We start from the raw sequence: 27,186 nt of genomic DNA on the forward strand, positions 1-27,186 counted from the left end.
ACCAAAATTATACATCTTTCGGGGACCTTAAGTGTTAATTACGCTTAGCTACACATTTTTCCATCTAATTTGACACAAATCCGACGTTTTTCCGACCATTCTGTGACAATTTTCGCTATGCCGTGACGACTTCCGGTGGATGTGACGTCACACCGTTTCTGTGGCTATATCGACGTCCGCGCTATTTCGACACGATTTAGACAATTTTGCCAATAATTAATTAACTAATTAATCTACAGTCAGAACAACTGGCTTCTAGGTTCATTTTTTACTTCTAAATCTCAACCAACCATTGGTTTTCTTCTATCTCTTTAGTTCCCTAGTTAAACGCTTGTGACACGCTTTGTTTACGGAGGACAGTATGAGCCATTTAAGGCTTTCGCCTTAAAACTCGGACGTTGCGCCCGGCATCGGTCTGCGTTGCCAGTATTTAGCAGAATGATGGGTAAGTATAGGTTCGTTCTCATAGAATCAGCATTTCAGTGCAGCAAACAGCATAGACACTCAAGAAAAAAATTTCTGTTTGTTCCTGCAGTTGCTTTTTGTGGCCAATGCTAATCACTCTATCAAAAATGACATTTTTAACCACGTGCGGTTTTTAGCCATGTACAAAAGAGATTATCTCCTTGAAGACTGATACGCATACATGTACTAAGGTAAAATTATTCTTGCGATTGGTTTCCGCTGTCCACGGATCGGCTCAACCACTCTATTTCCTGTTGATTTCCTGTGCCCGTTTCAATGTTTGTGTTTTTGCTATTTTTTATACCTCATTATCCACTCCTGTTATAGCCCGTGATCTGGGCTGACATTATAAATAAATGAATGAATGAATGAAATGATATTATACATCGACATTTGTCGCAGCTTTCATGACAACTGACATGATTGCTTCCGTTAGCCAAGCCAGAGCTCCGTTCCTGGACGCGTGACTGGAGCGGACGGCTGTTGTGTGAGTTTGTCTAAACTTGCTCACTCCCACATTCGCTCGTCATTTACGCACAGTCGTATCCATTGGCGACCCAATGATGTGAAGCACAGAGAGCTCCCCGCGATTCCTGATGAATGTACAGAACAGGCTATGCCAGAGCAATTTCTTTCCTGCCGTCAGGCACAAAATTTCGGATGCTTCGCAAATAACATTCAAGTGTCGGCTATACGATTCGCAAGCTCATTGTTTCGAGGTAACTCAATCCTGTATTCATCGAGCCTGTCAGAACTGTTGAAAATATTTATATTGATTGAACCAAAGCTGTAATGCGAGGGATGTTCTCAATAAGGTTAGCCCTCAGCGCTGTCTCCTTTAGAGCGCAGCTCAGAGGCGCCCGTTCCTGGCTTGGGCGTCGAGCGCAAGGGCTGCACCACGCCGCTGTGCACCACTGAAGAGCGTTCGTTCAGTGCGATAGTTTCGAGACTTTGTGCGATAAAGCGGCAGCCGCGAAGCGTCGTTTATGTTTTGTGCCTCAGTATATCGCAAAATCTAGCTGCGCTGAAATTTCGCATTATAGGAAGTACCGTAATCGTCGGTCAGTTTCTTAGTTGCGATACAGAATAGAGAGACGGTGCATTCAATTGAAGTATGAAATTCTCTATTTTTCAGGATCACATCACTTTTCGATATAATCCACATCAGTGGCGATGCAGTTTGCCCACCAGTGCGTCGTTCTCCGCATGCCAGTGTAGAAGATTATCGACGGATGTTTTGTCCCACGCGAGTTAGGTGCAGGTGGCCGAGGATGGCCTAACTGGAGGTCCCTGGGACAACAAGCTCTTGTTCCTCAGTATAAACTTCGCTAATGATCACGATCGATGGTCCAATTTATCAGAGTTGTTTGTTAATAAGCGCTCGGAAGAAAAAAAAAAAACATACGGGTTCTCCGCGTCAGCAAGCTGCTTGCGGCCGAACTTTCATGTGCAGCTGTACTGCGTGCGTGCTACGCTAGGCAAGGATGCAAGGGCGCACTCAGAAGACCTGATGCATCAGAGCACGCGCAGAGTTGTCCGTGCCGCGCTGTTTCGGGCGCGATTGCGACTGGCGCGTCCACCGCGGAGTGTACGCGGCTTGCTCCCCGGCGCTTTAGCATTCCCCCACTGGCGGAAAAATGAAAGAAACGAAAACGCTTCTCCCCCCCACCTCCTACCCCTACCGCTCCCTCGAGCATCGATCATGCGGCCGCTCGCTGTGACGCGGTGCTCGCCGCCCATTAATAGCGTCTCGAGCACCGAGTCAATCGGGCACGCCGGCGACAGGTGGCCGAGACACTCGGGGCTTCCCGTTCGTGTTTCCCGCTCCGCAGCAATGCGGGTACGGTGGACACACGCGCGCGGCACACTGTTTTTGGCCGTGAAGGATGATTTGCCGCGAGGCGTGCGCTTGCTTCGCTTGCTTTCTCCGCTTGTCGAGTGCGACGCGACGGCGCCATTAAAATCTCGTTACGGTAGCCCGGCTTGTTCCTCTTCGTGGGGTCGCCGGGCGGAGCACGACAGCCGGTAGCGGTTTCCCGGGGTCTGCACTGGGGTGTCGCAACCCGCCAGGACGCCGCTGCGGTGCAAGAATTCTCAGAAACAGTGGGCGCAAGTTGTTTGAGAAGATAATTAGGGATACAGCTTTGCCAGCTATCACATGCCGGACCTTGTATTTGTCCATGTGGGCAAAGTGTAGAAATGTTTCTCCAGTTGAACTTGGTAGCCGCGTGAATTAAGCTTCAATGGCATTATTATACACCGGTGACGCAGCAAGCATATCTGGTTCACTATGTCGTTTAACTATTTTTCGAAAATATTGAGAAGTACACTCTAAAGAGAAAGGAGCAAAGAGAGAGTAGGCTCTCATTTAGCATTCTCCCTTTTATAAAAGGGAGCGCGCTAGAGGACAGCCTACTTACTCCCTTTTTGCTGCCATACAGGACTATTCGAGTTTAGAGTGTTTAGAGTGTACGGGTCATGTGAGACAGGCAAACGCTGAAAAGCTCGCATTTTGTGCGGGAAATTGCAGTTCCCGTGGGCTACAACGTCGTTGCTGTTTGTTGAGACTTGTGTAAAGTAGCTTACGATAGCTGCGTCTGTTTCTGAGCTTAGCTAAGACACCGTGAGTAAAGGGGTATTTCATAGTCTCTGTGGGTGAAAGAGTTTGGCAGGTGTTAGGGGCGAGCAAAATGATGGTCCTCACAGAATCTAGCGTTCAGGGTTTTTGCAATGCACGTAGATTGGTGGGAAATGTGACTGACAATTTGCATTTTGCTGCAGCGCCTTCAGCCTCTTTTTTTTTCTTTTTTGCAATTTCGTGCAGGTAATCTGCACACGCCATTAAACACTTGTGAGCGTCTATTCGCTATTCGCATGCAGGATTTGGTTTGTTTTTTGGTTTATGGGGGTTTAGCGTTCCAAAGCAACTCAGGCTATGAGAGACTCCGTAAGTGAAGGGCTCCGGATAATTTCGACCAACTGGGTTTCTTTAACGTGCACTGACTGCACGAGCTTCTTGAATTTCGCCTCCATCGAAATGCGACCGCCGGGTCTTTCCGGTCAGCAGCCGAGCGCTATAACCACTTAGTCTCTGAGACGTCTTCATGTAGGATTTACTATACGCAAGCAAGTAGTTTAACCTTTCAGGAGGTACTGGGTTCGATCCCCAGGGCCGCCGGGTGCCCACGCGTTTTCTAATGGGTACAAAATTGTCCCCGACCTGGTGCTCGGCGCTTCTGAGGTGATATGCTTGGGAAAAGGGTCTTCGACCAAACCGTTGCATCGACGGGCTAGTGATTCGTTCCGCCGTCAGGCAACCCTAAATCGGTCCCATGCGGTAAAAAGCCCCCTTGTGTCCTTTTGAAATAATTATGAGTTTTACAAAGCATACATGCGGAGCATATTTATTTTTTTTTCGTTGGCAGTGCAGTATATGACAGTCTTCTTTGATAGTTTTGTACTGTTAACGACCATTTTGAAGTCCCGCTAAAGACATTTGAGTGCGGGGCCGAAAGTAAAAGAGTGACGTTCAGTGGAGGAAAGGGAAGGCTTTCCGTTAGAGTGAAAGCTCTTTTTGGGAGGCATCCCACGGGCTCCAGCGTCAACCTGGCACACATAATCTGCTTAATTTATCGACGGTGGTCCTAGGTTTCCGCCGAGGCTGCATTAAATGATTGCGAAAGTTGTGCCTTGTGCCAGACAGTACGCATACACGAAGCTAATTTTAAGAAGTAACCGAGGTCTTTCTACGATGCTGAATTGCGCACCTATTCCATCGTGTCGTGTCTTATCCGGTTATGTGCGTCGTAGTTCAAGGAGACGCTCGGCTGCAATCGTACTGAGGGTAAACGGTTCGTTATACTCTTCGCCAGACTGCGTGCTCTTCTTCCATTGTTGATGGCCCAAACGCAGATGAGTCAAGCGGGGGAGGGGGGGGGGGGGGGGCACAGACGGTGGGCAGAGAGAGACAAGTGCACACAGGCGAGGGGGCAATGTCCTTGCTTGACGCCGTGCTTGTTTTGCGAAGACTGCGGTGGAGGGGGAGAAGTGTTTTGTACAACGCATACGCCAGTGTTCTCTGCACCATTGAGCGTGCACACAAGCCGCTACGTCAAACCGACTTCATACATTTAAATGGAAGGCGTGAACGAGTTTCCACCGGCGCGTGTACGGGCGCTGGTGTACACTGCAGCAACTGAACGGTGTGGATATTGCACAGCAGTGACGCTATAACACGGATATAAGTAGCGTAGTAAGGTACCTTGAACATCGCTTCGTGCTAACGCTCTGTGCATCAAGCGTCCGTTGTTTAACGATTTACGCATCGATAGTGTAAACATTGCGTGGTTTTTAAGAGCACGAATCAAGCGTTCAATAGACGTGCGCTCATTAACTTCTAAAGCTGGCATAGATGCGAGAAATCTAGGAGCCAAAAAATCGTTTATGTTTTCAAATCACCCCCTCCAAACGATCAAGTACTTGGATCATTGTTTTCCAAGAACTCCTATTACTGAAGCGAGAAGGCTTCTGTCGCAATCCTGGCAACCCTGTTCACGTGGTTGCTTGAGCTCATAATCAAGAAAACTGTTTGCTAAAGTACTTGTTCAAATTTCGGACTAGAAGGAGGCAGGATCTAAAAATTTAGCTCAAGGGCTGTCTTTAAATTAGTGCTCGCATATAGCGTCTTGTGCTGCGTGGTACTTGCGGGCTCGGGTGCCGTAATGAAGCAACAAAATATTTGGGCTCAGTTTTTCTCGCCACATTTATTCGATGGCTTCACGCAACTGAAACAGCCTCTGGGAACAAACAAAAAACTGCAATCGTAGATACAGGCGCATGTGATAACTCAGCAAAATGTCAATTCCTGGCTCCAATCATGTCCCCATTGCTTCTCCTGCAGAAGTTATATTGAATAATGTCCATTCAGGAATATTATACTTCCAGGCCGTGTTTCCTTGTTCGTTGGAGAGGTTGCAGTGACATATCCAGGAATTTAATTTTTGCCAGTCTGTTCTTTGGCAGTGCATAAAGCAGCTCTGGTGATTGGTCATCATTGGTTTTCCTTATATAATGCGTAAATTATTTGGGCACCTAATATCAACGGCCTTTGGACGAGCACATAATTTTGTGCAGGAAAATTTCCATTTCCATGAGCCGTCACAAGCGATTAATCATAGCTATGTCTTCCAGTTTGCAACGTATTTACTTCATTGGGATTTCGACGGACTGATCGACGGATTGTCTAATGGTACGTTCGCAGTTGGGCATTCAGAGTCAAGAAGGAGCTAAACCTGCCGCCGTCGAAATGCTGGGGTACTCAAACTTGATGCGTGCTCGCGCCGCCGGCGTGATCGCTGGGATATGCGAGATGTTCACTGGTGAAAAGCACATCGAGAACCTGCGTGTTTCTGAAGTACGGTTATAGCCACCTGCTCCGACCCACCATCACGGCACTCGTGGCGTTCCGTGCACAGTATTCACTGGTTATCGGTGAGCAGTTGGTTTTTCGGCAGGCGGAAATCGGCTCCGAACACATCGCACTTTCAACCTGGTTTTCCTCCGATATATAAGATGCGGTGGCGGATTTTGTTCGCTTTTGTCGCCGAGTTACCAGGTGTCGACGTCCTGTCGCTTTTAATGCGATATAATTTAGGCTGTGGTCCGACACACACAAAAAAAATCTTGCTTCTCTGTCACAAAATTTCCTGATTGGTCGGAAGATGTCACGTGACCCTTTGACCTGATCACAACCTGCCCTCATTGCCCATCCTGATTGGTCGAGAGGTCACGTGGTTTTGTGACGTCATCACAACTCGTCCATCGTGGCAGGTGGGCCCCAAGAGTTTTTTGAGCAATCCCCAAAATAACCAGAGAACCTTAAAATTATTTGTTGTGAAGTACAGATGGTGGAACAATAAGGTTTTAAGCATTCACCCTGTTAATGTGACAGCATTTAGGTTATCGCCTCAGCAAAAAATTTCCAGCTTCTTTTTCATGAAATTCCCTGATTGATCAAGAGAGGTCACGTGACTTTGTGATATCATCACAACCTGCCCACCGTAGTAAACGGCAACCTGGCCACTGGATTGTGAGCAACAATGTGAAAGTTGGCACATTCGAAAAATTCCAAAGGGCCCCCAAAATTTTTGAAGTAGGCCCACCTCAGAGTTGTTACGATTTATGGGATTTAACGTCTCAAAGCGACTAAGGCTATGAGAGACGCCGTAGTGAACGGCTCCGGAAATTTTGACCTCTTGGGGTTGTTTAACGTGCACTGACATCGCACAGTACACGGGCCTCTAGAATTTCGCCTCCATCGAAATTCGACCGCCGCGGCCGGGATCGAGACCACGTATTTCGGGTCAGCAGCCGAGCGCCATAACCACTGAGCCACCGCGGTGGTTCTAGTCTGATTATTGGGATTATAAGCTGGATTAAGGTGGGTTAGTGAGTGGGATTAGTACAATATCATATGTTAATCCAAAAGAAGGTAGTCGCGCATTACAGAAGGTGGTGACTCATGCATACCATACAAGTTCAATGGAACCAATTCCAAAAAGAATTATGGCGGGAAAATCGCAAAACATTAGACACTCATTGTAGACACCATCAGGTAGACACCCAAAATTCGGATGTAGGCCCACCCCAAGGACGTACACAGAGAAGTGAACACCGCGCTGAACAGCAACGTATTCACCAAGTATTTGTTCCTATGTGTTTACACTCCCTGTTTCTCGGTTTTGTTTCTGCGCTGTCTGCTCGCAATATGCCATCGTGCGGCAACCTGAAGCTTCAGAGACGGCTTCTATAGCTGTTTCCAATAAAACTTCGATTAATACTTTGGCGCTGACTAGCCTGTGATATAGGCTTGTTGGAGCTGTACTTGACTTTCGAGCAGTCCGGGTGGCATTCAGGTAGGGAGCCTAATAAAATACGATAGATGAGAGATGTGTGAATGCCTGCATGGTGTTGCTGGGTTACTGCAATTTGTATCGATATAACGTCGCAGCTCAATTCTGGGCGCTATTGCAAAGGTTGGTAGTGGTTGTAATTGGCTTTTTCTAATATTAGTTGTACTTCCTTTGTGGTAGTCGAAGCACTGCCACGATTTCAAGAAAGCGTTCATTATACAGTCCGAAGGCGTAGAACACACCAGTTGGGAAATCGCTTCCCTTTCGCACACACCTGAATGACGAGCATTTTCTTTTTCTTGCAGACGCTAAAACACTTCAGGACATTTTTTGGCGGTTTGCATTCCGCTTTAAAAGGTGCGACTCAGAGGTTAAAGTTCTGCCTGCAGATAAAAATGAAACTCTCTTTCCTTAATTACAGAATCATCCATGGTCTGTATAAAATGCAGCTTTTGCCAATAGATCTAAAGAGAAAAAAAAACACTAGAAAAGTTTTAGTATTTGAATATAAATAGGTTTAAGCGTCTATTTAAGTATTCCCAGGAATAGAGTACGGTAATAATTGTTACAAGAACTCTTGCTCTGCACTAACTCAGTCCATTCTAAGTTCGTGTAGCGCGGGAAACAATTTGCGTGGTATTCCTTCCCTAAACCCGCTTTTTGGGATTAACATCGGTTATTCCTTACTCTTCATGACTACGGGCTAGAAACAGGGGGTGCTTGACACCACATTGCTCAATGGAACCAGTATTTCCTCTTGAAAGAGGTGGAGGAAACAAGTAAAATGCTCTGTAAAATGTAGAGAATAACGTTTCTATCTGTATACACAGGAAGGAAGCACACTCGGCGCATTAGCGCTAAACTTTGATTGGTTTAAGTAGTGCCTTCTACAGCAATATTATGCCCTTTTTTGTTCGTTAAAATTTTTGCTTAGATGAGTAAATGGTGTCTGTCTTAGGTTGAACTCCTCTGTTTAACAGCATGTTTCAACGCGCGTTCAGTCATGCGAGTCCATCTTTCGGACCAAGTAATCTTGGCCCGAAAGCATACACATTGTGCACTGTATTGGCGTTACTCAGAGACTAGAAGCTTGAATTTGACACTGAGCCATGAAACTGATTGATACTCTAACTATGGCGGGATAACTTATAGCCCCAGCTTGCTTGCCTTCTCCAAAAGTTACTACAAACGTCCTCTGTTGGATCTGATTAGTTCATTGTTTCTTGCAATACTGAAAGCACCCTGATGCTGCAGAGAATGATTGATCTGTGTCTTGCAGTGTCCTATCAGATCAGCATCTTCTTTATTGGTACTTCCGACCAGTACTGCCACGTTACTGAACCTTATTTGGTTCGATCCAAATAATAAGACAAGTAACCTGCGTGATATGCGTTACCCCTGATTGGAATAGAAGATGTAGAGAGTGAAGCCCTGAACAGCCGTTCTTTTCGGGGAACAAGGCGAGTCGGAGCAGCACCCAAGTTTTTCGCTTTCCTGTTAACGTAAAGCAATTTTACACCATTCATCTTCTTGTAGTACGTGCACTACCTTTTGAAAAATTAATTTAAGCTATGCGACACAACGCAGGGTCTTACATGCACCGCAAGCAATCTTAGCAAGAACTAGGGAAACCGCAAGGCACCGCGGTGCTTTACGAAGGCTACTCATCGAAGAAAGCTCGAACGGCACTCGGGCTCGGCGCGGAGAGGCGAGCTCAGTGTTGTCAAGAGGTAAAGCCACGCAGTTGTTTTCTTTCGGGGCCACTGACCAAGTTGCTCCTTCTCAGTCTTCTTGTCTTCGCCCCAACTGTAGCCGCTGCTCGTTAGAATCGATAGCCGCAGCGGCTGGGCGCTTGGCTCCTGATGCCAGTTTTGAGCTCCGGGTGCGCCGCACAGTGCTCGCGCCAGTCTCCGGACGGCCGCACTCTGCCGGCTGAAAGGAAGGCCGCAAATGACCCATGACCGGCTGATCACCGCAGGCGAGCCCGGTCGACCTGGCAGCGGCGGCGGCAGCTCCCGGCGGCGGCTGAGCTGAACAGCCAGGGCCCCCCTCCGCTGCCTCGGTGCTTCGGCGCCGGCCCCAGTGCCCATGCTCATGAACATTCGCCAGGTGCGTCGGCGTCGGTTCACGCGCTCCGAGAACACGTACGAGAGCGGCGCGTCGTCGTCGGTGCCGTTCAGCTGGAACTCGCTCATCCGCGAGTCGTTGCTCCAGACCTCGTGGCCCATCTCGCTGAGCGCCGACAGCGATGACGACGAGTTCGATCTCTTCAACCCGCGCAGGTGAGTGCCTTCTCCATTACCCCTCTCTCAACGGGACCCGGACGTTTCTATTTCCGTGACTCACCTCTCCACTTAACCGCGTCTTCGTCATCGGCGACAGCAGAGCAGGAAGTCTTGACCAAGCCACTTAGAAAAGAGACAGCCTTTGCGTCGGCGCAGAGCTACTACGATGACCTGAGCAGCGCCATTTTTGAATTTATTCTTTTCTCCTGCCGCGGAAGAGCGCAGCGTGGTGGGACCCCAGTTAAGCTCTCTGTGTATTTCTTTATTTGAAGAAGCTCGCTGTTTGTTGAGCTCCCAAGGTCTTGCGATTATAGTCTTTTTTGACGCGCGCTGAGTCCCTTCCTTTTTTGGTTCTGACGACTGCGTTCCAACTTTTTTTTTTTTCTTCCACTGGCCAAATCTCGTTGCTGCTCGCTGAAAGGCAGGGAAGAGTCCAGGTATAGCGCACAGATTCTTTTCGTTACTAGATATTACGTTCTTCACCTTGGACATTTTTTCCTCTTGCTCCCCTCTGACCCCGATATTTTCTCGCTACACGAGGCAACAAAATTTCCTTGCGCTGCGAGCCGCCTGCACTAACAGGGGCGAGAGTGAAAGACGTCGGTGCGGCCTCGCTCATGCGTCTACAGCTTGAGGGGAGGCCATTCAATCGCTAGCTGTCATTCTTGACAGCCACTCCCCGGTGAAGCGATAAAGCCAGCGGCCTCAACTCTCTGCCACACGTGCATACTTTATGGTTCTTTAGAAAATAACTCCGTTGGCTTCATTCATCGAGTTATTTTTCCGGAGACTTGACATAAGCTCTCGAATGTGACACTAGACGACGTGGATAAATAACTGAGCTGGTTGATCGTTTATCCCGAAAACTTGATGAAATAATAAAAGATGTCAAGCCCGCTCATTCGTTTAGTGAAAAATGTGACCTGTCGTGTGGCCGGTTGGTGACAAGTGAGTCCCTTCATGAAAAAAAAAAAAAGCATAAATTTCTTTTTGGGCGCTCGGAAACGAAGGGAAGACAGAAAAAGGAGGCATGCTTTTGAATAAAGCATTCCTCAAGTTCACCTATAAAACTTCAAGATCGCTGCTTACAGCAGTCGGAGTAAGCAATCTCTACTTCTAGATTCAAGTGTCAGGTATAAAACTTCAAGATCGCTGCGTGCAGCGGTCGGAGTAAGTAATCGCTACTTCTAGATTCAAGTGGCGGTTCCTTACGACTCTATATCTCATGATTTTTCGACACGTCCAGGCAAAAAAAGAAAGAAAGAAAGGAAGAAGAATTAGAATTTATAGCCCAAATGTGAGTTGCGTCCTAGAGGAGCTATGTAGGCTGTATTTCAGCGGTGTTTTCACCCGTTTCTTCTTTATTTATTCCTTCTGAGAATGCGCTTGAATGACGAGGCATGACAGCGCCAAGGCCTCGGTCCACATCACCCTATGGACTAATGCTAAGGATTTACGTTAGAATTCCTCGAGTACATTTTCCTCAGCGTGGCAGATGTAAAACATGTACTTTCAATACCTCGTTAAATGAGTTCTGCTTTGCGCGTTGGAAGAATGTCTATTCGAGTAAGCGCTGACCAACTAATGTTTTCTGCTTTGCTATGAACGTCCGCGATTAATTTTGGATATGCAGTACTATGGGCTCAGCGTTAAGCCGCAACATCCACCTCCACTTCCGCACTTGGTTCTACCTTACGTAAAAACTGATCACGTATATCAATGTATACATGCTTATTTAGCCAGGAATCGCAGTTTTCTGACATAAAAGGCAATGGGTGCTTCAAAGCAGGGGTACGTACCAAGTTGTAAAACTAAATATCTTTTACGCACATTTTACTTTTACCCACATGGTTTATGTTTGGAAAACCTTCGTTTGATATTACCAGTGCATGTACAGTCTTTGTCAAAAGTAACCAGGCTGCACGTTTTTCTTCTCAGTCGTATATTAAAGCTATTCTGCCAGCCCTTAAGCTCTAAATCTCTGTATGGTAAGAAGAGCCCTTGTTCTCACCTTCAAATAATTTTTTTATCTTTAGGGGAGCCGTGAGGGCTCTGTTATACGAATGAGAAGCAAACCATGGAGCCTGGTTACTTTTGACACAGACTGTACGTTATCGAATATGATGCTTTAACGTACGTCGCCTATATTTTCATAAAATCTACATAAAAGAAGTAGTACTTAGGAAGCGTGTTTTCGAAGCCATCAAAAGTGTGGGACGTTCGCTAAAAATGAAGGAAGCTTACCTCTATACCAGCCCTCTTCTAGACAGCTTCTTTGGCTGCTTCGGAAAGGCACAGCATGAATTTATCTCTGTAGAGGCTGCCTTGGAGACACGGTCCTCCTGCAACGAGTTCGCCCCCAATAAACCTGTGATTACAAGCCGACGTGCAGTACGCCTCCTGTTTCTTGCTGGGCGGGCCAAAGCTGACGCAGAAGAAGCAGCAGCGGTTGTGTCACGACGCGATCGTGGTGGCGCCGGGCTTGCCTCGGCCCGCGCGCGGCCACCTTCCCGTCTGGGGACACTGCGCCTCGCTGTAGACCTGAGCGCCGTCAGAACCCGAGCAATGCCGACGCGGAGCTGGCGGTGGGACCCGTTGACTCTCGCTGCTCGCAGAGGTCTACACTGACATCGTGGCGGTGCTTGGCTCCTTAGAAAGCACAGGAAAAGGACTGTTTCGGGTAACTGCTTATCCGGCCGAGCATGTTTTTGGAGGGTCTCGCACTCCTCAGTTGGCTGTTGATCCAAACGACTGAACAGCGCTTGTAAGTAACACAGCGCTAGACACGGGACGAAGGAAGAACAACACAGCACAAGGCGCTAATAGCAACTCGATTTTTATTCCGCCAGAAGCGAAATATACATCCGGAAAGTAAGAACACCAAAACATAAAGATAAACAGTACAGACACTCAGATACATAAAGTGCAGTCATTGCAGGTGCATGCACAAGTCACAAAGTTAGATAGCGAATTTCTTTGTCAAGTAGCTTAATGGATGGCTTGCTGACGCAGTTCTGTCCTCTCTGTTGAATGATTAGTGCCTCGAAGACTTCCCTTGCTCTTTTCGATCTATATTTCTTAATAGCGCTCGTGCGGTCCAAGAAAGGTGTGCAGTTTTTTGACTGGCAGTTTTTGCAGTGTATGGCTAGATTGCTGCCAGTTCCTGTATAATGTAATCTGGCGTGCTCGCTTAGTCTGGTGTTGAGACAGCGGCCTGTTTGCCCGACGTACGTTTTACCACAAGAGAGCGGCACGTCATAGACCACGCCGCACTGACAGTCAGTGTAGCGTCCTTGATGGTTGATCCCACACGGGGCGTGCGATGGTTCGTCATTGTTCACGCGCTGGCACAAGGCACTGAGTTTGTTGGGTGCAGAAAAGACCACTAGAATGTCAACGCGTCCAGCACACTTTTTGACCCGATGGGACAGTTTGTGTATGTAAGGTATGACGGCCGTCTTAGACGTTAGATTATCAAGTCGCCTGGTCTTCTTAGGTAGCGCTTGAACAGCGCTACCTGAGAGGACGGAAGAGAAGAACAGGCACATGCGCTGACTGGCAACCATGATTTATTGTGACAGTGAGGGTAGCACTATAAAGGAAACATGGCAAGCAAACGAAAAAGGATCAAACATATAGGGGAAAGTTCACAGTCAGGTACTATCAGTTGTGTCATTGGCTAAGACAGGCAAGCTCTTGTGGAATCAGAGCAACCGACGGCTGGCTGGCACATGTGTCACTGTAGTAATGTATGTTTAACGCTTCACAGGGGAGCCGCGAGGTCTGGTCTTTATACTTGGCGAGGATAATGGTCTTATTAAGGAATGTTTCATAGTCTTTGGAGTCCGTACAATGTATGACCATGTTATTTTTGCGTGACTAATTTTCTATATCTTTCGCATGCTCGCGTAGACGGTCATTCACACAGCGGCCTGTCTCACTGATGTAGAATCGGTCACATGACAAAGAGTATCTTACACACTACACCACAGCAACCGCTAGCAAACTTTTTCCGGTGACTTTTTTTCGCAGGCTTTTTTCCTTTTTTCTTCATTGACTCGCTTGCACATCCCTCCCAGTTTGTTCTCGGCGGAGAAAAGCAATTTTACGCCAGCTTTGCTCACAATCTTATTGAGATTGTGCGGCATCTTGTGTACTTACATACGGAATGCATACAGCGGTTTTTCTCGCCAATTGATGAGCGTTGGTGCGCACATTCTTCTGAATTTTTCGTTCCGAGGTCATTGACTCTGCTACATTTTATAGCAACTTTGAAGGGTATCTTGCAGTGGTTAACTTGTGCCTTTTAACTTGTGCCTCAAAGCTTTCCTGGGTCTGACGCACGCAAGATCTGTACAATGCGGCTTTCATGCACGTTTTGGCAATTCCGCGCTTCACTGTCTTTGAGTGAAACGACTTAAATGGCAAAAGGTTGTTCCGGGAGCGCAGTGAATAAACCTCTTAGCGCGGTTCTTTTAGCGCTGTCCAGTCGTTTCGTTCAACATGCACAAACCAGCCCGACTAAGCCCTCTTCCTCAATTGCCTACCTACCTTCTTAGCACTCCACGAGTTGTGTCGCAGAGCATTCGTCTACTGCTAGTTTATTGCGACATGACAACTAAGGCTATGTTCACATTGTGACCGTGGCTGCTGCAGCTTTTGTACGAAGTAAGAGTGACATGCGGGTGCAGGAAAACAGGGGCATTGCTGAACGTGCGTTCATTGCGGAACGTGCGTTCAGCTTCTTTTGTTCGACAGAGAGACGGCCTAATACTACTCTGAAAAAGACTAACTAAACCTGCCATCAGCACGGTGTTCTTCGATATTTTGAATTTAGTCTCAAATTAAGAGCAGGCGTAGAAACTAATTACATTCGGCTTCACTTTACCCGTTGCATGCACAGCCATTTACATTATTCCAATAAAGTTCATGTGGAAGCCAATAGGTAACGAAGCATGAGCTGGTACCAAGCGCCAAATGCCAAATTTAGCACGCTCCTCCGACGTGAAAACAGTTGGTGATCGGGTCGTTGCTTGCGTGCTGGCAGATGATGGTAGCAAGATTTTGGATACGCAAGTAGTTGGCCAATTAAGGATTATTATCACTTGCGTACAGACATTGGGTTTCTGATTAAATGGCACTAGTATAATTTCCACAGCGCTGCGTGGCGGCAACTAAAGGAAATGAAAGGGAAACTACATAAATACTGTGCTTTAACGATGATTATTCGAGGTATAACGTTATTTTAATTTTTATACCAAAATGAGACTCATCCCTTTAGGATAACCCAGCCAGTAGGAGTGCATTTTCTACATTCCAAAGAAAAAAAAAATACCGTTGGCACCTATCTAGCGAAGTAAGCGTATGTACTTGAAAGTTGTAATTAACATAATGTTTGGACTGTAATGATCGGTGATTGTGTTTTCTTCTTGTGCTGTTTGTTATCAGCAGCACTAGCTATAAAGACGGAGGTTTAGGAGTCACAGCGGGGTACAAGATCCACTGGGTGATTTTTTTTAGCCTGCGTAGATTTTTATTTTAAAAACTGCGAGGGATACGTCGGTGCGGTTTGCGCAGGTGTATTATAGAGCAAGGCGAATATTAAGCACTTGACTTGGATCAACAATTAGACGATGGAATTACGGTAACTAATGATATTTTCATTTTTGATTTTAGAGTCAACGTCGTATTGAGAAATTAAGGCCGTCAGCATCGGATGTGAGTCCTGTTTTTAAGTTTTCTTAATCGGTAATGTGGTTTGAAATATCGAGTGTCAAAAACATCCATTTGAAAGCTCGTTGAGGTGGCTTTCTGCTTTATGTATTTATAAACTGGCGTCGCTTGCATTTCTTATGCATCAAATACAGACGTCGCTTGTGTATTGGATGATGTAAAAGAAGTTAACTTGATTTCGGTGATGATACCAGGCGCAACGACGCTATTTTATAGATATGCAATGCAGGATAGCTTTCTAAATTAACTTTCAAATGCGTATTTTTGACGTTCAACATTTCGAACTATATTGCTGGTTAAGAACGTTTAAAAACTATGTTCACCTTTGATGTTTTGGTTTTATGGGTGTTTAGCATCCCAAAGCGACTTAGTCTATGAGGGCCGCCATAGCGGAGGGCTGCAGAAATTTTGACCACCTGGGGTTTTTTAACGGGCACTGACATCACACAGTACACGGGCCTCTGGATTTCGCCTCCTTCGAAATTCGACCTCCACGGCCGGGATCGAACCCACGTCTTTCGGTTCAGAAGCCGAGTGCCATAACCACTGAGCCACCGCGCAGCTCACCTTTGACGCGTTTGTGTTTGGCCTTTAATTACGCAATATAATCTTGCCCCCTAAAAACTGCAAAATAAAAATTGATTAGTTGACAAATTATTTGATTGTAAAATTATTGAACTCTATCACATATATAGTGTGCACCTGGCTGTAATATTCACCTGCACAGACCGCAGCTGCAAGCGTTAAGAAAAATCACCCGGTATATTAGTTCTGTCAGGAGTTTCTCAAGCGTGGTTTCCTTTGCTGTGCGCAAAAACAGTATCACTTCTGCGCGTTTATTCGAGAACTTGCGAAGAGATTATTGTTAAAACGTACCTCAAACTTTCGAATACTTCGAAAAGAGCTGTCAAAAAGTTTATGGGCTGAAAAACGACCGGGATTGTAATTCGTATGCTAAAGGTTTGGAATAAATTCTTGCAGAGCATTACAGAGAGAGTGTGGCCGCAATAGACAACAGGTGTGCGTAAGGTTGTGATCAAGAGAAAACAAGGTGGAGGAAATTGTCCGTGACGGTTCTGTTTCGGCGAAACTTTCCCTTGACGATAACGCCATGTCACTTCAGCTATGGCTTCTTATAAATCACGGCAACATTGTGGGCTAGGGTAGTCGGCTGAGCATTACGGCGCGCAAAGTACAGCTTCAGTGTCTTGGTTCAGACTGATATAAGTATTCTTCATTCTTGTTTTTTACTGCGACGATAGCGCATATTAGTAATGTCTCGCGTATGACGCTGGGAACTTGTGTGCGCATTTCTTTCTCAAATATATTGCTATGTCTTAATATTGCACTGTCGCGAGAAAACATTTTCGGGCAAGCGTTCGAGTACTGAGGCAAGCAGGTGAGACACTTGACGAGGCACTCGTCGTCTTAGCACCACAAGGGAAGGACCAACCATCTTAGTTTCAGCTTTTAAAGGTGAGTCGGTTGAATAAAGTACTTCTTTCTTTCTTTCTGTCTCTCTTCTCTCTCTACACCGACTGGTTGCGAGCCAAAACCAGACAGCCCATCTCCAAGTGTCTTTAGTAGAACCAGTTAATCATAATCAACAGTATGAAAAAAAAAAAAAAACAGAACCCGCCAGAATTACTGGCTCGAAGTTTTTAAAAACTGATCGTATGGAACACGCTATTTGAAGTTTGGTGCCCCAAAAGTATTTTCTTTGGCAGCACAGAAGCGAGATATGATGAAAGACAGAGGCGAGATAAGATGCGGCGTGACATAACTGACGCAAGGGAAAGGGACAGTTTGAAGGGGACCTTCAAGGTCGGCGGCGAGATACGCTTGTGATGGATGCAAGATGGATGACGCGTGTTTTGGGCGAATTAATGCTATACATGCTAGTTCTTTTTAATGCGTAAGCATTATATCGCTCATCGGGAACGAAACCCGGTGGCGGCGTTGACCAGAAGCAGCTTTGCCAAAAATCCCCGATAACGTTACCGTGGTATTAGACAAAAATAAAATACCTTCAGAAGCTACTGGAATTGAACCCACGACTCTCAGATTGCTAGGCGAGCACGAAATTAATATGCCGCAAAACTTTTTTCTTTATTCTTTATTGTAATATGCCGCAAAACGGCGTTGCTTTTTGGCGAACAAAGGTAAACCTAGTATATGCGTTGTCTTACGACTGTATGCTAATATATAGGCGTGTCTGTAGAAAGCAAGCGAGGAAAAATTCAAAATAAATGTAAAAAATAAAAAGGAAATAAAAATAATTTCGCATTCAAAGCACTTCAGCAGTCTTAAATGCCTTCGGTCATTTTTGTCTTGAAATGCGGCCTTCAAGTTACGCCGTAGGTATCCAAGTGTACGTAAGGCGTCAGCGCAGATATTTTGAACGCGAGTTTACCATTATAGCAATCGTGTTAGACGCAGGCCAAGATATCTGCAAGATAATGTGGGATCAATGAAAAGTGAACCAATACTATATTGACGCATCTTCACAGTGTGTTTCCTCGCGAACGACATGGATTTGCATTTGTTAATAATCAAGGGGTGATTACACCATGACGCAAGTACGTTGAGTTCGCAATCACGCCCGTCGAGGCATAAACACGCACGCGCGATAACAGAATACTCATGCCTTAACGACACGTTCATGTATTCGTACTTTCCCCTCGTGATGAGAGAATGGAATCGCCTTGATCCCTCAATCATAAATGCAACCACATTATCTCAGTTCACGTCACGGATAGAATCCTTATCAATTAACGAATAATGCAGTTTCACTGACATACTCAACCGCCTCTCATCACTTCATTAGATTGTTAATTAATCGTGAAGAAAGTCTCTTTTATTTTTTCCACTGCTGTGTTCCCATGTGCTCTAATTGAATTCCTTATGGCAATGCTCCACCCGACTCCTAGACATGTATTTTTCTTTTTCCTTGCTAATGTTTACCTTTTCTTTTATTTTGCTTGTTCCTTTCTGTTCACCTGTGTTTGATTTGTATTCACTTGTTTTTTGGCCGCCGCGGTGGCTCAGTGGCTATGGTGCTCGGCTGCTGACCCAAAAGACGCGGGTTCGATCCCGGCCGCGGCGGCTGGAATTTCTTTGGAGGAGAAATTCTAGAGGCCCGTGTACTGTGCGATGTCAGTGCACGTTAAAGAACCCCAGGTGGTCGAAATTTCCGGAGCCCTTCACTACGGCGTCTCTCATAGCCTTAGTCGCTTTGGGACGTTAAACCCCCTAAACCAACCAACCAACTTGTTTTTTGTTTTTTTTTTTTGAATTCCAGAGTGCACTGCTCAAATTTTTATCATGTTTGTCATTTTTGTTCGCCCACCTGCTATGGTCCCTGATGGGACTGGCAGTATTGTAAATAAATAAATTATAGCAAGGATGTATCGTTGGTCGCCCTAATCACTACGTAAATTACGTAATCATCTGCAAAAAGCCATAGATTCGATTGTTTTGTGCAATGGAGGTCATTAATGTAAATTAGGTATATTAGTTGGTCAAATGTTTAGGGGAATCCCCCAAGGTGGAGTAGATTTGTAATAAGGGAGTAATTACTCATTTGCATCCACCCAAGCGCAGCCATACGGCTACAAAGGAAAGCTATACAGCTTTCTCAGAAACTTCGTAGTTAAAGAAAAATTCGTCCTGGTCCGGGGTTCGAACCCGGAACCACCGCCACACCGGAGCAGTCGCTCTACCAATTGAGCTAACCGGGACGGCAAGCTTATGGTAGGGCGAGAGCGAATTGATCAGTAACTCGAAGTGGGAAGAGTGTTGGTCAAATGTTTAGATATTTGTAAGATGTGACATTTTCGAGAGCTATGGAGTTAACTCTGTAGCTGTAAGGTATAGGCAGGTTGGTACGGCGGGATATTGTCATGATTTTGCATTTACTAGCATTTAAAGTCATAAGCCAATCGTTACGCCAGTGTGAGATTGCGTCAAGGTCGGACTGCAGGAGTATGTTATCATTAGCGTTTGTGATTTCACGAAAAAGAACACAGTCATCGGCATAAAGCTTTATGGATGAGGAAACACAGTCAGGAAGGTCATTAATATATATTAGGAACAATAACGGGGCCAAAACAGAGCCTTGTGGGACACCGGATTTTACAGAAGAAGTATATGAAGTAAAATTGTTAGCTGTAACAAACTGGGAGCGATTAGAGAGGAAACACTCAATCCATTTTATGATGCAGGGGTCGATGTTCAGGATGCTTAATTTTAGAAGGAGCAGGTTATGGGGGACTTTGTCGAAGGCTTTTGCAAAACGGTGGAACGATTCGCTGACCCGTAAACGCAACGGTATGGTCAACACAACGAAATTTTAGCTGTGGTTTATCGCTCAAGGCTAGAAACAACACTAGATGAGAAGGACATCTTGATACACAGAATAGATGTAAGCCAAATATGTTTAATGCTGGGCATCGTATTTATAGGCTAATGATAGCGTGAAACAAGCACTGCGCATGTCCAGCACAATATGATCGAGCTATCACATGAGCCCTAGTGCAATGTTTAGGAGGTGGTAGCTCAGCGCCTACGCACTTCACCTGCAGAAATCAGCTTCACGCTTGCAGCAGCGATTGCAAGGAAAGTGTACGGGTTAGCAAGTGTGGTGTAACGGTATGCAGAGCGCGCAAAGTTGGATACTTGCCCTGGTACTGATTTAAGCGCTGCGGCATTTATTTTCTGTATGGAGTCTAGTTGACCATGGTGTGGTCTGGTACTAAATATACTTCACGCTTACATCTATTCTCAAATTCAAGGAACAGTCCAATATAGAGGGCAATTCTTTCTCAACTGGGTTCCGGAAGGAATTATCCTTTGCGTAACTTTTCACCAGGGGACATTTTTTCCTAGAGGGCGCTTCCTCGTGGGACATTTCTTCAGGCAAATTTTTTCCGGGGACGTATCTTCCGTGGTCTTTTTTTCCGGGGATGTTTTTTTGTACACCCGGTCTATAACATATGCCAAGTAGTGCTTTCACAGTTGAGTTGAGTTGAGTTTCAATACACGCCATGAAGGCGCGTATTTGCCTTTGCCTTTTGTTGACACTAACCTCCTTCGAGATAACGGCTAAGCACGTTAAACGACGGTTCTTCAAGATTTTTGTGCTGTCTTAAGTGCTGCCGTGCGCTAAATCCTACTTCCTTCCCTTTCAGCTGCATAGTTGCTGACAGTGTCTAATCTACGCCCGCTGACGCAAGAGGCTGTGGTGCCATTTCTGCATAACCAGACGCCTAAACATAAACAATAAACCAAGAGGACTGCAAAACAGGCCTTATACATTTAGCTGTTCCACAGCAACGCTGACGGCTCCGAGCCAGTTTTTGAAGTCTGTGCTACGATAGTTGTCATTGTGGGCCGTTTTAACTTTAACGGCCGTTTTAACGACATAGAGGAACTGTATACTCGAGGTGCACAGCCCATCGACCTTACCGCAGTGCACTATTTTAAACGGAGTCAAGCGAAGTTTTTTAATCGCGGAGGAGATATTTTCTAAGAGAAGTTGCTAAATTGATAATATGATGTCTCTTGGGCCATCTTCCTTGTTTTTAGCTTCCCTCGTTTTCAGTTGTTTTTTTTCTGTCAGTAGAGGACTAACTAAGGTTTAGTTCACTAAAGCGAATGTTTTATGCAAGGAACTGAATAACCACCGCTCTTTGCGTTTCTTTTTACTCATCAGCAACTTTGTTACAAAGCCGTTGAAACTTTCAGAAGGCAAACTTTGTTCGCACTTTTCAATTAAAGAGGGGAAGAAAGAGGAGCCGCTCCTGAAATATGAGACGCGACTAATTTTGGTCTGACAAGAAAAACAGTAGGGAAAGAAACAAAGTGCTTGCGTCGTACATCGCCCCAGCCATCAACAGATGAGCACGCGTGATATCTGGCTGGCTGCCTTTTGCCGTTTATTAATTGGCCCGAGTGCGCGCAAAAAATTCTTGCACCCCGGAGCGCTGCCGCATGCTAAGAAATAATTCTCCGCTGCGCGCTACCGGAATGCCGCGCGCCTCGCATCGACGAGCGCAAGAAAATCGTTAAGCAAACCGCCGCGTAGCGAAGTAAAAGCGTTGCGGGGTAGGGAAGCGAAGAAGAGGACGACGGGTACTGAGAGCGTTCCAGAGCCGATGTCCTGCGACAGAGAAACGAGAGGGGGTGGGTTCGCCATCTGGGCATGCTCTCGAATATTATTCCGCTCCGGTTAATGTTTTCAGCTTTTCAGTATCGATTTCTTCCGTCTTGTTTCTCGCTGCCCGCCGACTGCTTCCGGATGAACGGCCGGACGCGACGCTGCCGCGCTCGGAGCGGCGCCATCTCGCGGCAGGCGCGCGAGGTTAGGCGGCGCCGATGCTTCCCGCACGCATCGTCGGGGCCGCTCTGTGCCAAGCCCGGCCTAGTCGGCGAGTAGTGCGGAGTCGCGACCCTCTGCCCACCCCCCGATAACGACGCGCGCGCACTTCGGTGCTAGCAGTAAACTTCAGAAGCGCCGCGTGTAGCAGGGAGGGTGAAAGCGCGCACATATGCGATTCGTACCGAGCGGCAGTTGGAACTACTTTCCGCGAGCACGCCATCGCCGAAACTCACGGTGTCCCGGGTACAACATTGAGGATGTAGCAACCTTTCGTCCACTTTACACCGAGCGATATTATGGCGCCTTTAAAGCGGAATCAGCTGAGTTTAGCAATATTTAACCTAACAGTGAAGACACTAGAGCGGGCTGTGGAAGAAGAACGAAGGAAGTGAATTTGCTCAGGATGAACTGGTGGGCTAGTTGGTTGCACATGTCTATTTGATACAGCGCACACTAAACGAACAAGGACCGACAGAGTAGACAGCAAAGAGCGCTGTCTACTCTGTGGGTCCTTGTTCTTTTATTGAGCGCTGTGTTAACACGTTTTGGCGGGCTAGTTGTAATCAAATAGATCACTTTGATCAAATAGAAGTAAGGCAAGCCTGGTAATTTCAACTTTTTCTGTTGAGGATGTTCATTACAGTCTATCCGTCTGCTTGGTGCCCATGCATTTCAATAAAGCATCCGTGACAATAGCGTTGTGACGACCCCCTACGGTGTAATGCACGCACAAGCGAAGGCAAGAAACGTTTCTTCGAATTTCGCTGCAGCTTATCCGTTGTAACTTGCTGCAAAAACCGAGTGTATTGCGCCAAATTATTGCTTTGCCTCTTCTTTTACATTCGCCTTCTTACCCACACGCGCCACCGCTCCCCTCACGTTTTCATCAATAGCATCTAGAATCCAGTCTGCCAGTGCACGTGCGTCCAGCCCGTCGCGTGCGAGAACCTCAGCGCTGACGACGCTCATTTCAGATCCCCCGCACTGTCTGCCAGTTGTCACAGAAGCCAACATCCCAACGCACCGCGGATTAACAAAGAGGCCGCGCTGGTGCTCGGCGTCCTCCTGAAAGCTGCCGAGCCTGCATGCAGGTGGCTGCTTCATCGCTCACCGGCTCGTTTCCTTTGTAGCGGGCAGGAAGCGTTGTCTCACTGGCGCACAAAAGGCTTCATGCTCTCTTGTACGTAAGTAACAGTGCGAGCCTTCACTGCCGCGCTGCGGAAGGCTGCGGACGTTATCGCCTTCTTAACCTGATGCATACCTGGCGCGGAGATTACAGCGTGATGTAGTTTTATGGAACCGTGTTCCCTGTGTGCCCGAAGCAAAACGCGCTATCTTTACGGCAGGCGCGCGCGGCTGAAGCTATTCAGCGGAGAACAGCGGTGCGCGCTGCACTGGGACTCCCTTCCGCGTGCGCGGGCGCCGTTTTTACGAGCCCTTCGCTGGCCGACGGAACTGACGATGCTCCCCTGGCGAAGATGCGGCCAAGATTAAGGCGGGGCTAATTAAACTACTCGCGTCATAAAGCGGCTTCCCGGTTATATCTGTTTCAGGCGGAAAGTGGCACGGCGACGTCGTTCGGTGCAAGCTACAAGGTTTCGTAAACACTCATAGAATAAGAAGCGTCTCCTTGTCACCGCTCCGGAAAAAAGAAATATGTCGGAAAGAACAACACTACGTTAATACCCACTGGAATATTTTTTTTTTTTTTTGCGCGGCCGTCGGTTCCCGTCTATGTGTAACGGCTAGCATACGGCGGTACATTTTTGGGGTAGTATCTACAGGCGATGGCGGTGAATATGGAAAAATACTTGGCGTCGGTATGCAGTGCCACCTGAAGGAGAAACCGGAACAAATCAGCCAACCGTACTGGTACCACGCGAGGAACAGCCGCAGTGGGAGGCTTAGCGTGTTTGGCAGGAGCATCGTACAAGGCGTCGCTTTACTTTCGCGCTGTTTATCATAACCAGCTGTGAGATCTTAGGGAGGGCAGTTTTCACACGTACAGTCTTTGCCAAAAGTAACCAGGCTGCATGGTTTGCTTCTCATTCGTACAGTAGAGCCCCCACGCCTTCCCTAAAGATCAAGAAGTTCTTTGAAGGTTAGAACAGGGGTTCTTCTTACCATACAGAGATTGAGAGCTTGAGGGCTGGCATAACAGCTTTAATATACGACTGCGAAGCAAACCGTGCCGCCTGGTTACTTTTGACAAAGACTGTACTTGTGAATAGAGCAATTCTGACTGCACCACGATTAGCGAAGATCGTGATGCCAAGCTCGCACTATCTCTCTCTTGTTATGACAGTTTTGAAACGAAAATGCTTAAGCGATGGAAAATGAATTGGAACTGTTTTTTTTTTCTGACTGAATGCGCGAATTCTAAAATCCAAAGATTTTGTCCTTCAAGCACGTATAAGCAACTCAGTGACTCTGTCTGGTTACTGCGCTGCTTCATGAGCAATCGTGCAGCTCATGGGCACCACGAAGCAGCTTGTTCGGATAGCACTCAAGTTTCCTCCTTCCGCTCTTCTCGTCGCCTCCCCTCCAGCCCCATGGAAACAGCTATCGACGTGAGCTGGGGCGTCGCTTCTGTTCGATTTTTCACTTTGTTTGACATTCTCATTTTATGCACAAAAGCACTCTACACATGCTCACGCACACCCCACATAGGCCTTGAACGCTTATATAACGCGAAACGAAGTTCCCACATTCATGATCCTGATGTTTTGTGCAAGTGCAAAAGAACCTAGCTATGAAACAGACGCGCATCAGATTGTTTTATTTTTCTTTTGCAGAAATTGTTTGCCAGCACCGACAAATAAATCCAGCATAAACAAACATTGTGCTTTCAGAGGCCTGGTAGAGCCATTGGATTCGAATGGCGCAAACTTTATTATGTTGACAATATTTCTTTTAAATCGACATGCGTTCGTAAGCAGTTTACACGTTCGATGAGTAATTAGTCTTATGTGAGGGAATAGTAAAATATATACTGAGTACAAGGCTCATAAGCTCTTGCTATCCCGCATCCAAGAAAGCACGTTAGATGCTGCGCAACATGTCGCAGAAATAAAAGGTACCACACGTGAGAACGGCTGTGTTGAACGTACCAGGTGTGCGTTGTTTCCGTTAAACAGCGCCACGCAGTGCATCGGGCAATTTACTAAATTTCAGAACGTACATTGTAACAGTAACAGTACTGCGCGTTTGATGTTGTCTAATGTCGCCGCACTCTGAATGAACACATCTTACGAAACGCTTTTCATAGGTGCAAGTTGTTGACTGCTATAAGGAAACAATTTTTATTTTCTGAAAACGCTTGAAATTTTCAACAAAGGCACTGCTTTCTTCAGACCGCCAGCGAAAGCTGGTTCACACTGCATCTCTGCTGCATAAATTATTGCTTTCTGAAACGAATAGCTTTTATAAAATTCCATGAGGCTTCAATTCAGTAGTAAGAGTTTTAGGCGTACGCAGTAGATGGCAACATAATGACTGAGTTAAAAATAGGCTTCAGTTAGGGTTCCAGCGTTTTTACGTTGCGCTTTGTTCCCCAGAGCTCTGTGTGGTGAATCAAAATTCCAACATATTTATTAATGTAATTTATAAAATTCACTGCAAACATTCATAGCACTAATTATTAAATGTGATTCTAACAATCCTGAAATTTCCGAAACTAGCTTGGCGCAGGAATTCGCCGCAAAAAGGCAAATCGGAGAAAGTTCAAATAGTTGAATTTTTCCAGTAAGGATACCAACTACCGTCTACAATAATTCTTGGATCATTATGCGCATATTTCACTTCCCTCATATTGTCACAGAAGCAGGTAGGCAGGGTTATATTTTGCCACAACGTCCAAGCGCCAGCGGAAACGGCCCGGCCGGCGAACCGACTAGCGAGCGAGCTCTCGAGCGAAGAAGAGCGCCTGCAAGCCTCCTGAGCGCGACTACTAGGCGGCGCCAGTAATGCGTTGCGGCATTGCCCCTCCCGGTGGAAAAAGCATCGTCCTGATGCTGCGTGGCGAGGTCAAGCAGAACCGTAGGCTTGACCTAGCGGGCGTGGAAGGGCTTCATCCGGACAACGTGTACGACTTCCGACTGTGGTTGCCGTCGGGACCTACGAACAGTTCCTTGCGGAATCACTTCGTAGGTGACGTCGCTGAGTTTGCGCAGCACTTCGTACGGGCCGAAGTAGCGGCGCAGAAGCTTCTCGGAGCGACCCCGCTGGTGAACAGGAACCCACACCCAGACTTGATCGCCAGGGTTGTAAATTACCTCCCTGTGACGAAGGTTATAGCGTTGAGCGTCTTTAACCTGCTGCGTCCGGAGTCTCATTCGAGCTAGCTGACGGGCGGCCTCGGCGTGCTGGACGAACTGGTCAGCGCCGGCAACTGATGGGAGGGCGACATCGGGCAGTAACATTGCATCCAGCATGGTAACGGCTTCACGACCGTACACCAAACGAAACGGTGTGGAGCGGGTCGTTTCCTGGACTGCGGTATTATACGCAAATGTTGCATACGGTAGTACCTGGTCCCAGTTCTTATGATCTTCGTCGACGTACATTGAAAGCATATCGGCGATGGTCTTATTGAGTCGCTCAGTAAGGCCATTCGTCTGAGGATGGTAAGCTGTTGTTCTGCGATGACAAGTGCCGCTGAGCCGCATAACTTCCTGGGTTAGAGCTGAAGTAAATGCAGTGCCTCTGTCAGTTAAAACGACCGCAGGGGCACCATGACGAAGGACTCGGTTAAAGATGAAAAAGTTCGCAATATCAGTAGAAGTGCCGCTGGGAAGAGCTTTGGTTTCACAATAGCGGGTGAGGTAATCAGTGGCGACTATAATGTAGCAGTTGCCCAATGATGACGTAGGGAACGGCCCGAGCAAGTCCATACCGACTTGGTGAAAGGGTACTCGAGGAGGACCAATAAGCTGCAGCAGGCCGGCCGGCTTGAGAGGCGGCATCTTCCGACGTTGGCAATCACGGCACGTCTTAACATAGCGCTGGACAATAGCAGCAAGCTTGGGCCAGTAGTACTTTTGTCGTACGCGAGTCAAGGTCCGTGAGAAACCGAGATAGCCGGCAGAAAGCTCGTCGTGGCATGCCTGCAAAACGTCGGGACGGAGCGGCGTTGGGACCACCAGCAGGTACTGAATGGCTGTGGAAGCGTAGTTTTTCTTGTAAAGGACGCCGTCCCGCAAGCAGAACGACGACAGGCCACGCGTAAAAAGGCGAGGTGGCGATGAGGCGGTTCCCTCGAGGTAATCGATGAGGGGCCGCAGTTCGGTGTCATCTCGCTGTTGTTGAGCGAGATCAGGCGTCGTGAGAGCGCCGAGAAAAACGGAGTCATCTGTTTCAAGTGAAGAATACGGGATAGGGGCTCGGGATAGACAGTCAGCGTCACTGTGTTTCT

The 27,186-nt window shown here is 46.9% G+C and overlaps 1 protein-coding gene across 1 annotated transcript in view; it reads left to right on the forward strand.

Moving 5' to 3' along the window:
- LOC149353062 (GTPase-activating Rap/Ran-GAP domain-like protein 3) overlaps positions 1–27,186 on the forward strand; it is an 829,394-nt gene that overhangs the window by 136,079 nt on the left and 666,129 nt on the right. The window contains exon 4 of the mRNA XM_089582257.1: positions 9,355–9,658. Within this exon, the coding sequence (XP_089438383.1) occupies positions 9,465–9,658 (194 nt within the window). The 5' untranslated portion in view covers positions 9,355–9,464. The remainder of the gene's footprint in view (positions 1–9,354; positions 9,659–27,186) is intronic.

Source organism: Amblyomma mixtum, chromosome 3, assembly GCF_055824585.1.
Source record: "Amblyomma mixtum isolate Tamu chromosome 3, ASM5582458v1, whole genome shotgun sequence".
NCBI classification, from domain to species: domain Eukaryota; kingdom Metazoa; phylum Arthropoda; class Arachnida; order Ixodida; family Ixodidae; genus Amblyomma; species Amblyomma mixtum.